This window comes from Bos indicus, chromosome 4 (assembly GCF_029378745.1).
Source record: "Bos indicus isolate NIAB-ARS_2022 breed Sahiwal x Tharparkar chromosome 4, NIAB-ARS_B.indTharparkar_mat_pri_1.0, whole genome shotgun sequence".
NCBI lineage: Eukaryota > Metazoa > Chordata > Mammalia > Artiodactyla > Bovidae > Bos > Bos indicus.
In genome coordinates this window covers 112,848,175-112,860,693 of record NC_091763.1, presented here as the reverse complement: position 1 = coordinate 112,860,693, position 12,519 = coordinate 112,848,175, and the positions used below count along the sequence as shown (strand labels likewise).

Below are 12,519 nucleotides of genomic sequence, written 5' to 3'. Positions count from 1 at the left end.
ATGCTGGTCTCCTCTCTTGTTTCTGAAAGATTTCTCCCTGGACAATGGCAGCCACGATTCAGGCCATGGAGAGGAAGATTGAATCGCAGGCCGCCCGCTTGCTTTCCCTAGAAGGCCGAACGGGCATGGCCGAGAAGAAGCTGGCCGACTGCGAGAAGACAGCCGTGGAGTTCGGGAACCAGCTGGAGGGCAAGTGGGCCGTGCTGGGGACCCTGCTGCAGGAGTACGGGCTGCTGCAGAGGCGGCTGGAGAATGTGGAAAACCTGCTGAGGAACAGAAACTTCTGGATCCTGCGGCTGCCCCCGGGCAGCAAGGGCGAGGCCCCCAAGGTAAGCCCTGGGCACCAGGGGTGGGACAGCCCACGGCCCTTGCCCGTTGGCGTGTGGGTGAGCCTGCGTGACCCTGTGGTTCCAGGTGCCCTTTGATGACGTGGCCGTGTATTTCTCTGAGCAGGAGTGGGGCAAGCTGGACGAGTGGCAGAAGGAGCTGTACAAGCACGTGATGAGGGGCAACTATGAGACGCTGGTCTCCCTGGGTAAGGCATGCGATTCATTTCCTGGTTAAATGTGATTTAAGGAGGTCTCAGGGCTTCCCTGGTAGCTCAGCTGGTAAAGAATCCGCCTGCAACGCAGGAGACCCCAGTTCGATTCGTGGGTCAGGAAGATGCCCTGGAGAAGGGCTTGGCTACCCACTCCAGTATTCCTGAGCTTCCTTGACAGTAAAGAATCCACCTGCAATGTGGGAGACCTGGGTTCGATCCCTGGGTTTAGGAAGATCCCCTGGAGGAGGGCATGGCCACCCACTCCAGTATTCCTGCCTAGAGAATCCTCTTGGGCAGAGGAGCCTGGCGGGCTGCAGTCCATGGGGTCGCAAAGAGTCGGACACAACTGAGCGACTAAGCACAGACAGCACGGGGAGATCTCAACCTCTTTCTTGCTGCTGGTGGTTTTTTATCGCAAGGACACGTAAATCACTGGGACCCTTGACCATGGACAGTTATCTCCCTCCTCTTACTGAAGTTGAGCCCAGGGTGACTGAGTCAAAGGCTGTCTTCTGCCCAGTGAAGTTCACGGATTGCCAAACTGAGAGGCATAGCGACCCCTCTCCTAACCAGGCCCAGAGCACAGCCGTTTCTGTCTCTTGCTGAGTCCTGGAGCGGAGGAGGCTCCTCCACTTCTCAGATCTTGTACGATCAGTCCACGTTTGAGGAGTGCTTTTGCTCTCGCCTTCTCTTACTGAGACATGAGGCCTTGACCGAGGAGAGTATGGGCAGCCCAGGCTTCTCGCAGCCAGTGCTGCCCTCTTACCTGGCGGCTTCCCTGACCCTGGGCCTGCTGCCGCTACCCTCATGCAATACCCCCCAAGAAGGCCTGGACTGTTTCTTCTGGACTTACTACCTCTTCAGATGATGTCTGTGTGATCGCAGGTCTGAAGGCAACAAGGCGTGCTTATGAGGTGGGAGCAGGAACAGGTGTGAGGTTATATTCCGGTTTGCAGGAATGCACTGCTTCTTAGGGGCTTCCCTGGTGGCTCCGTGGTAGAGAACCCACCTGCCAGTGTAGGAGATGCAGTTGATCCCTGTGTTGGGAAGATCCCCTAGAGAAAGAAATGGTAACCCACTCCAGTATTCTTGCTGGGAGAATCTTATGGACAGAGAGGAGCCTGGAGGGCTACAGTCCACTGGGTCGCAAAGAGTTAGACACGGCTGAGCGACTAAACAACAACTGCTTCTTAACCCAGAGACCCTGTATCAACGTGTCTTATGCTCAGCACCGCATCTTGGGCCAGATGAGGCTTTGTTTTGGGGACCATCCTGGGCCTTGTAGGACGGCCATCAGCCTCTTGCCAGCGGATGCCAGCGGCACCTCTGCCCCGTCCCCAGTCTCGACAACCAAAAACATCTCCGACTCTGACCATTTTCCCCCTGGGAGACAGACTCACCTGTGCTTGAGAATCACTGCCCTGTACCAATCGAGAGGTGTGGTTTCTAGGCCATCTTGGTTTCCCGGGCTGCCTATCCCCACCTCTTAAGTGGAACGTGGCCAAAGCTAACCCTTCTGTTCTTCTTCAGACTACGCCATCTCCAAGCCCGAGGTCCTCTCTCAGATTGAACAGGGGAAGGAGCCGTGCAGCTGGCGTCGTGCTGGCCCCAAGGTTCCAGATGTTCCCGTGGACCCGAGTCCAGGTGAGGGGTGGGGATGGCCGGGGAGACAGCAGGGGGTCGGATGGACCCGGGGGCGGGACATGGCCAGGGCGGGTATGACCTTCTTTCCAGGGACAGCTAAGGAAAAACAGCAATGCTTTAAACACGAGTTTTCTTATGACCTTTAGCTGTTCAGCTTCCCAGCATGGAAACAGGTAGCAAACCTAGTTTTTAGGAAAGAGATGGTGTCTGTGGCTCGGAATTAGGGGAAGAGGGAGCAGGAAGCAGACAGGAAGGTAGAAGGTCATGAAGACAGGATTTAGTTCATTCATAGCTTTTCAAAGAGTCAGCCTTGCCTCCACCCGAGAACCAGATTTCACTGAAACCCATTAGCAATCACAGAACATTGACCCGTTAGTCACGTTTCAGTCTGACCAGAGCCACCGATTTATTTCAGGTGAATCTGGATACCCGACACCACATTCTCAGGTTTTCCTGGGCCAGTCAGCACCTTTGAAAGTTAAGAGAAGGACAGGTGGACACATGAGAAAAGCCAAACGGGTGAAGGGAAGACCTTGCTGGGCCGGGGGTCTGCGACAGTCTGTCCGTAAGCAGGGGGCAGCCCCTGCAGCCTCAAGCCAGCCTCCTCCCAAGACCTCTTGTCTGTCTGCACCACCTGCCTGGGGCTTTCCTTCTTGTCTGAACACCTGTCTTAGTAAACAGTCTTCTGTGTTTAATTTGTGATTTATGAAATGTGTCTCCATGTGTGCCGTTATCACCACAGTTGGATTTGCCATTTCCCAGGGGCAGGCTGTGCCCAGAAAGCATTCACCCGTCTAGGTCAACAAACATGTTTTTTTTTGAGAGTCTCCCGGGTGCCAGGGACTGTGCTAAAAGCAAGACCTTGACGAAGAGCAGAGTGCTGCCTGGATGGGGAAGACAGTTAGGACACATGGGCAGCCAGCCGCTTGCCAGGGTGGGAGGCTCCCCGTAGGTCTGTTTTATTGCACTGACAACATCTGTGGGGAGGCCTCCCTGGCTTCTCCAGCATGCTAAGAGAGTGAAATAGGGGCCTGGAAATGCGGTGGATTCTGGCGAGACCCTCCCCCTTGCCCCCTCCGGGCACTCACATTCCCCTCTCTTGGCCTTGAGCTCCTCTGCGGGAACCCCTGCCAGGTGGCCCCCCATTCCCTCCCAGCCTGGTCCCTGGCTCGCCCTCCCCAGCTCAGGGCTTGGTGCAGCCCCTTGACATACCTCCTCTCCACTTTTCTGCAACCCTGAAGTCCTCCCACGGTAGTGCTCTGTGGAACTCAGTCCCCAGCAAGCCCACCCCCCACCCCCGACCCCACATCCTCAGGCTCTGCCCCAAGAGTCCCGCCTGCTCCCCTCCCCTCCCCTCCCCTGGGCACCAGGGGTGCTTCTCCTGGTTTTCCTACTGCCTGTCCTTTGCTATTTCCAGCCCCCCCACCTTTTCTGACCTTTCGTGGTTGGGGTGCCCTCCGTGTGCCCTCCCACACCCACACCCAGTCATCCTGGTGGGTGCTCTCACTGGGACCTCTCCCCTGAACTCTGTGGGGTCCATGTCCCCATGGACAGGTTATGGACGTCCTGTTTGAAACACGTGTCTCGCCAAGCTCCTCGTCCGCCATCAAAACCCACTCCTCCCAGGCAGTAGGCAGCCTCCATCCTCCGCTGCAGCCCCAAACCCATGGTCGTCTCTGACCCTTATCCACACCCGTCCGTCCCATCAGGGAAACCCTGCTAGCACTGCCTGCAGACTCTCAGGTCCCTGGTCTCCTGCGTGGCCTCATGGCAGGCACCTCCTGCCCGTCTCCCTGACCCTCTAGGGTCTGCTCTCCCGCGTTACAGCAGACAGCCCTGCTGGCCATGCACCGACTCGCACCGTTGGGCTCGTCCCCCTGGCGCTCCACTCCTGTCCCAGCCTCCCTGCTGTTCTCCCAGAGCTCTACACTGGGCCAGCCTCTGAGCCTTTGCTCCTGGTCCTACCTTCTGCCAGGCGTGCTCTGCAGATACTGTTTTATATTCACAGGTTTCATGTGGACAAAGATATTATTAAGTATGTAGAAATAAAATATATTTCGTATTTATAGAAGATACATGTTTCGTATTTATAGATTTGCTTGTCTGGTAACCACCCCCACCTTCGTTAGGATATAAATCTCAAGAGGATAAGAACCTCTATTGATTTTGTTCATATAATCTGGGCTCCTAGAATACTGCACAGAGTGTATATATATAGCACAGAGTAGGAATTTAATATTTGTTGAACGTGTGCCGTGTTTCATCATTTGTATGTATGTGTGAAAAAATATATTTCTGATGTAATCTAAATTCCTTTTCAGCTCTCTCAGTCTCATTCCTCCCCAGGGTAACCAGTTGTCCAAAAGTCGATGTCTGTCCTCTCTATCCACATTTTAAAACTTCTATTATGTACATATGTAGCTATAAACAATACAGAATATGGTTCTGTGTGTCTTGAAAACATCACATAAATGTCATACTATCTATGAGTACTCTGTATTTCATACTTATCTCTATTGATGCATATAAATCAAGTGCATTCATTTAAAATGGATGCTTAGTATTCCAAAAGCAACTATATCTCAATTTATTATCCATCCCTCTGTTGAGTTGTGCATAAGTGGTTTCTAATTTCTCGCCGTCACAAGTGGTAGTCGAGTGGACATTCAAAGGCGTCTCTCCGTGTCCAGGTGCTGGTGTTCCTCTAGGGAACAGACCAGGAAGGGCGTGCCAGCCTGCACCTCTGCCTTTGCGCTTAACCACAGATCACCCACCCTGGGCATCTGTGCTCCCCAGCCCTTACGGGTGGTGCCTGTCTTCTTAATTCCTTGCCCAGTTTTCAGAGTTAGATGTTTGCCAGTCTGATGGAAATGAAATGGTATCTTGTTTTAATTTGCATTTCCCCAGTTGTGAGTGGAGCTGAGCACCTTCTTCAGATTGTTATTTGGTTTCTTCTCCAGTGAATTATCTTTTTCTGTTTTTCTGCTGTTTTCATTATCTTACTGATTCAGGACCTCTATGTAGTTTGGGATATGAACCCTTTATCTGTTATTTACATTACAGATTATCTTCTCCCAGGCTGTGGCAGGTCTTTTAACTTTGTAGTCCTTGGGTAGAAGTTTTAATTTTTGGCGGAGTCATTAACACCAGCCTTTGCCTTTACGATCTGTGCTTTTTCTGCCTTAAAATATCCTTTCCTGCCTCCCTCTAGTTTTGCTTTTCACATTAAAGTCTTTAATCCGACTAGAATTCGTATTTGTGTAGATTGCAAGGGAGAATTCTTTCAAAGTTTCCCCACAAGACATCTGACCTTCCAGCAGAGTTCACTGGATGTTCTTCCTTTTCTCCGTGTGTAATGTCCGTCGCATCATGAACCAGATTTCCGTACACGCGTGCACCGTTTCTCTGTCTTCACTCATTTCTTCTGTCTCTGTCTCTGTACCAATTCTCACTGTTGTTAGTTTCATCATAAGCCTTGAAATCTAGGAGACTACACGTTCCCTACTTGTTTTTCTAAACTTTTCTTGGCTATTCCTGGACCTTTGTTCTTCTATATGGATTTCAGAACCTTTACGTCAGGTTCTCAGAAATCCTCTTGGAATTTTGACTGGAATTGCATTTCCTTTGTGATTTCACGTCTGGAGAACTCCTGTCATTGCAATATGGAGCCCCCTTATCCACAGGAAGACTCGTTTATTGTCGCCTTCTGCGTGTGCCTGAATAAGGCTTTAACGCTTTTCTCCTGCTCGTTGTTTCTATTGTGGATGAGATTTTTAAATTAATTACACGTTTTAAATAGTTGTTGCAGGTGTGCAGTTATGCCGCTGACTCTGTTTAGTGAAAGAAAACATTTTCTCAACCTCTCATTACGTCTAATGACTTGTCAATTTAGATTCCCAGGTTTTTTTTTTACATAGACAGTTGGGCCGTCCCTGGACAGCACAAAAGTTACCTCTTCTTTTGAAATTGTCTTAACTTTATTTTTCTGGTTTCGCAGTGGGTATAGGACATGGTTAAATATTAGTAGCAGCCACGATAGCTGGCGTCCTTGTCTGTGGAGTTTCAGCATTTAGGGTGATTTTTTTGCCATAGACTTTTTGTTTTTTAATTGGGGGATAATTGCTTTACAATATTGTATTGGTTTCTGCCATACATCAACATGAATCAGCCACAAGCATATATATGTCCCCTCCCTCCTAAACCCTGCTCCCACCTCCCTCCCCACCCCAGCCCTCGAGGTTGTCACAGAGGACTGGGTTGAGCTCCCTGTGTCACGCAGCGAATCCCCACTTGCTGCCTATTTTACATGCGGTCATGGATCTGTCTCCATGCTCCTGTCTGTGTGCCCCGCCCTCTCCTCCCCCCACTGTGGCCACAGGTCTGTTCTTTACGTCTGCGTTTCCATCGCTGCCCTGCAAATAGGTTCATCAGCACCATCTTTCTGGACTCCATATGCATGTGTTAATATACAGTATTTGTCTTTCTCTTTCTGATTCACTCTGTATAATAGGCTCTAGGTTCATCCACCTCATTAGCACTGAACTTCGCTCATTACTAGAGAAATGCAAATCAAAAGTACAATGAGGTATCACCTTGCACGGGTCAGGATGGCCATCATTAAAAAATCTGCCATAGACTTTTGAAGATAACTATTAGTTTAAAGATGTTTCCTTCCACTTCTGGCTATGGTTTTTAATCCTGAACAAATTCGTCATATTATACCAAATGCTTCTTTTTTAAATATTGTTTTATTTCTTTCATACATTGTTACTGTGTATTGTATAACATAAAAAATACATACAGAATAAATATACATAACATAAACAAAATAGGTAAAGTTGAGAGAACAATTAGTCAACATCCCCCATATTCCCAACCTCCAACATAAGAAATAGATCATAACCAGAACCTTCTAACCTTCTAGAACCCATTGTCCCTTCCAGACCCCACACCCTCCCTTACTCTTCACAGATAAACAGAAATGCAGACCTCTGAGATCAGTCCCTTGCTTTTCTTTGCCTTTTTATTACCTGTGTATATATTCCTAAGTAACATTGTTTAACCAGTTTTGAACTTTCTATGAATGAGATCATACTATATATATTTTTTTTTTCTTTAACTCGCTTTTTTCGTTTGACTTTACGTTTTTGAGAGCCATCCACGTTGATGTAGTATAGCTGTAGTTCATTCCTTTTCATGATTTTCACCCCTTTATAGTTTGTATTTTTGAATGTAACACAGGATGTGTTTTTCCCTTCTGCTGGTGATGGGTGTTTGTGCTGTTTCTAACTGTTTTGCTTTCAGGAACAATGCTGTGGTGGAAAGTCTTACGCACGTGTAAGAGTTTCTCAAGGTGGAGGCCGGGCAGCAGAACTGCTGGGTCATAGGAAAGCGCACACGTGGCTCTTCCCGGTAGCGTCTCGGTGTGCTCTCCAGCAGTAGCGCACCCTGTCCTCAGCCCTAGAAATGCTGTCTATTTTTATTTCTGCCCATCTGGTGGCAGTGAAATGGTTTAAAATTTATAGTTTCAAATGTGTCTTTTCCTAATCAATGAACATTATATCCTCTGTTTATGGGCCACTTATCTTTCTCTTTTGTAAAATGCCTGCTTATGCCTTCTGTATACTTTTTTTTTTTTTGGGGGGGGGCCCGTGAAAAGAAAAGAGAAGGGGCCTGTTTTCCTCTCGAGGTGAAAACAGCCTTGGAACTGGCAGGTGCACGGCCCCAAGCAGCTGCTTGCGCCTCGCAAGCTGAAGCTTCTTACCGCCTTCTGTATACTTTTGTTTTCCCCTTCTGTATTGACTTGTAAGAGTTCTTTACTGTTCTAAATATTAATTCTTTCCCTATATATATATGAAAGTGAAAGTGAAGTCGCTCAGTCATGTACGACTCTTTGCCATCCCATGGACTGTAGTCTACCGGGCTTCTCTGTCCATGGGATTTTCCAGGCAAGAGTACTGGAGTGGGTTGCCATTTCCTTCTCCAGGGGATCTTCCTGACCCACAGATCGAACCCAGGTCTCCTGCACTGCAGGCAGACGCTTTACCCTCTGAGCCACCCACATATATATTTTCTCCATTTACGGTAGATTTTAAAGAACAGATGCTTTTTATTTTAACATACCTGGACTTTCTAATTTTTTACCTTTACGGTTTGTCCTTTTTATATCTTAATTAAGGAATTTTCCCCTACCTCAAGGTCATGATACACCATCTTATTTTTCTTCTAAAATGTTGCCTTTTATGGTCAAGTTCTTAATCCATCCGGAACAAACTTTTATGGCCATGGGAGGTTGGAATGCTGGTACTTTTTTACTGGCACTCTGGGCTTCCTTTCCTTTGTCCTTTAAGGTAAACGTCCTAATTGCCTTACCAAATTCCATAAAAAATCCAGTTGGGATTGTGGTTGGAATTGCACGCATTCTGTTAATCATTTTGGAGAGAACTGACCTTTTTACTATATTAAGGGTTTTATTTGTGAAGATCGTTAAGTCCCTCCGTGCAGCTCATCTGTAATGTCTCAGTGAAGTTTTATAACATTTTTTTGTTATATCTTATATTCCTCCATTCTTTGCATGTTTTGAATCACTGTTGTCATGGTGCCTTTTTTTAAGGTGCATTTTCTGTTTGTTGCTGCTGTGTGCTGGGGTCATTGGGACAGGGAGCACCCTTTCCCAGTGCTTTTTCTTCTGGGACAGGGCTCGGTTATGTAACATCCCACCGTCTCCCACACAGTTAGGCATCCCACCAGGGACGCACCTTGTCAGGGAGTTTGGGAGCAAGGCTTGGACATGCACAGTCCCTGCCCACCCTTCTTCCCTTGGGCAGCTGGCCGCCCCCAGGGATGTGCTGCTGTACTGGGGAAAGCCTCCTTCACCATGGTCCAGTGGGTGACTTCCTGATCCAGGGTCAGTACTGAGGACCCCTCTTGCCACAGATAAAAGCTGCATCCCTGTTTATCAGTTATAAGAAGAGTTTATCCTCACCAGCCTTCCTCTTGGGTTTTAGTTCTCTGATTGTTAAGATCCATGACAGGGAAGAAAAATGGTGATTGCTATGCTCCCTTAAAACCCTAGGAGTAAACGAAAATGCAGTTGTCTTTTATTTATTGATATTTCTAAGAACTTTGCTAAAATTCTCATTAGTCCTAATAACTTTTATAATAGTTGTCTGATGATTCTCAGGTTTTCTAAAAAGATCATCATATCCCCTATGAGTAATATGAATTTTTTGTTTGTTTTCAAATCTTTTAGTTTTCTCTTGTGTGCTAGCTGAGAGCTCGCAGAAAATTCTTATACAGAAGTGATGACAACAGGTGTCCAATTGGTTCATGATGTTAAAGAAGATGCTTTTTAACTTTTCACACTGAGTCTAATATTTGTTAAAGGTTTTGTTGATCAGTGTCATTTATCAGGCTAAAAGAGTTTTCTCTATTTCTGGTTGACTAGATATTTCTAACAAGAACAGCTGAACCTTAGTCGTCTCTTTATCCAGCTTTGACTCATTTATCAGATCTCAATAGAATCATAAATTCCTAAGAAAACCTTCAGATCCTCATGTAGTTTAATGGCCAAGTCAAGCACTCATTATACTCTGTACTCTTTCATAACACTCAACATGAATAAAATAGAATGATTAATTTGGAAAAAAAAAAAAAGAATAGCTGTGAATTTTTATGGAATGCTGTTTTGGTATCTATTGAGATGATTATAGGCTTCCCTAGTGGCTCAGATGGTAAAGAATCTGCCTGCAATGTGGGAGACCTGGGTTTGATCCCTGGGTTGGGAAGATCCCTTGGAGAAGGGAACGGCTACCCACTCCAGTACTCTTGCCTGGAGAATTCCATGGACAGAAGAGCCTGACAGGCTACAATCCATGGGGTCGCAAAGAGAGACAATTATATGATTCTTCTTCTTAAACCTCCTCATAATGGTAAATTATGTTATTTTTCTAATGTTGAACCACGCTTGCAACCTTGGGGAAAAGTCTAAGTTACTCATGATCCTCTATAAACAGTGCTAGACTTAATATGCTAAGTATTTTGTTTAGAATTTTGGAATCTTTCTTCATGAGTGAGCCTGGCCTATACTTTTCCTTTCTTAGACTGGCTTTGTCTGGTTTTGATATTAAAGGTAAAAGTTATGATGCATTCCTTCTTTTTTTAATTTGGTCATAGACTTTCTGTAATATTGGAATTATCTATTCTTTGAATGTTTTTCTTTCTAGGGAAGATTTTTATCTACTGATTTAAGTTCTTTAATAGTTATAGGACCTTCTATTATTTTTAATTAGTTTGGAAGTTATGTATTGTTTCTATTCTTTTAGAAGTAATCTGGAGATGTTTATCTTCTAAAATACACACTTGTTATTTGTGTGTGTGTGTGTGTGGATCTGGTGATGATAAAAACTCTGAGTTGTGTAGGTTTGTATATGTGTTTATATGTGCCTGAAAATGTCCTTCCTCCATTTCTACATTTGAAGGACGTAATTCTAGTTTGATTGTTAGCTTCTTTTAGCCCTTTGAAGATAATTTGCTAGCCAGTATTCTTGTGGGAAATCTTTTTTCCCCTGCCTTTTAGATATTGGTCTTGGTCATCTGCAGTTTCACTACAGTGTATCAAGGTGTGGATTTCTCTTTCTTTATCCTGCTCCAATCACTGATGTTTTTCAACGAGTTGGGAGTTTTGCAGCACTGTCTTTGTGAATACTACCTGGCCCCATTTCCTCTGCTCTCCTATTCTGGAATGGTTCACATCAGTTCATAACTTTGACCTTCTCTTCACATCTTCCTCTCCGTCCCTTCACTGAGCTCTGAAACATCTCTTCTGATCTTTTCTTCTAGTTGGTTCACCTCGCTGTAGCCGGTCGTTTCCATTCTGTTGTTTAACCTCCAGGTTGGGTTTCTAAATCTCAATTATTTTATGTTACCACTGTTTTGTCCATCTCTTATTCATTATGCTCTCACTCTATTTATTTCTGTGAGTGTATTAAACTTCAGATTCTGTGTATGAGGTTTTCCATATCCAGTTTTTGCAGTTCGTATTCTGCAGCTGATGATTTCTGATGGACTGAGGTGACTAGTTTTCCTGTTGAGGTGGTGGTTTATATTTGGGAGTTCTTTAATGCCTGAGAGCTATTTAAAATCTTGTCCTGAGAATCTCTCTCTGCCTTAGCTTGTCATCAGGTCACTACAGTGTTGGCCTCGAGGTTTTGGGGCCATGCTGTTTTGTGAGGCCCAGCACCAGAAACCCTTGAGCACCCACCTGGGCTGTGTCAACTCCCGGGGAGGCTGTTCTTCCCATTCAGCCAAGACCAAAGGCCAGAATGGGCAGTCTCCTTCCACGGGACAGGCTTTCACCTTTAAGTTTAGTGCACTGGGAATGTTGCCTTTGGGCCCAGGTTTATGTGTGTGGTGGTGGTGAGGGGTCTCCAGCCCAACCTCCCACCCTGCTTGAGCCCCAGGCTTCTCACAGGTGGGCCCAGTCCATCACAGCCCAGCAGTAGAGCGGGAAATGCCTGGCAATTTACCATGGTTACCAATTTACCTTTCTTAGAGGTCATCCATGGTTAAAAACTTTGGGGGTTTTATGTTTTACCCATCATTTTTTATATTCCACACTGAGAAGAGTTCCTCTGCACAGCTAACCAGTCAGACAGAAACATTAGAAGTGAATGTTGCCTCTGTGTCCGTTGAAATGACTGTATGGTTTTCTCCATTAATCTGTTTGTGAGTTGTGTTACTGCATTTTCCAGGAGTAGCTTCTTCTTGAGTTCTCAGGATAAATCTGGTTTGTTCTTAATGTATTGTCTGTTTTCTTTTTTAAAAACATATCACTGGACTTAATTTGTAATTTTTCATTTAGGATCTTTGTGTATCTGTTCATAAATGATCATTTTATAAATTGTTTCTCTAGTTCATGCAATGAAAATTATACCAGCCTCATAAAATGAGTTGAAAGTGATTTTCCCTTAGCATTTTGAAGATATTATCTTCTTACAGAAGATATTATCTTGCTGACAGAAATCTGCTTTCAATCTGAATGTCATTCTTTTATCTTTGGTATCCTTTAAAATTTTCTCTTTGACTTTGCTCTTATTCCATTTCACACAAGTACTGTCTAGGTTTGTATTCTTTCTTACTCCCTACTTAGAAATTGGTGTGTTCCTTCAAACCATGGGCTCACCATACCTTCAGTTTTGGAAAATTATCAGCCATTATTTCTTTCTACCCGTTGCCATGTATCCATTTCTCATTCCCTCCTAGATTTCTACCAGCTTATGTTGGAACTTCTCATTGAATCCTTTGTGTCTCAGCTTCTCTTTTATATTTTCATT

The 12,519-nt window shown here is 45.5% G+C and overlaps 1 protein-coding gene across 7 annotated transcripts in view; it reads left to right on the top strand.

Moving 5' to 3' along the window:
- ZNF746 (zinc finger protein 746) overlaps positions 1–12,519 on the top strand; it is a 79,871-nt gene that overhangs the window by 60,717 nt on the left and 6,635 nt on the right. For 5 of the 7 annotated variants that reach the window (XM_070788343.1, XM_070788340.1, XM_070788341.1 and 2 more), the window contains 3 exons: positions 30–329; positions 415–535; positions 2,072–2,185. In XM_070788343.1, coding sequence (XP_070644444.1) covers positions 30–329; positions 415–535; positions 2,072–2,185 — 535 coding nt within the window. The remainder of the gene's footprint in view (positions 1–29; positions 330–414; positions 536–2,071; positions 2,186–12,519) is intronic. The other 2 variants (XM_070788342.1, XM_070788339.1) reach the window with 1 other exon arrangement.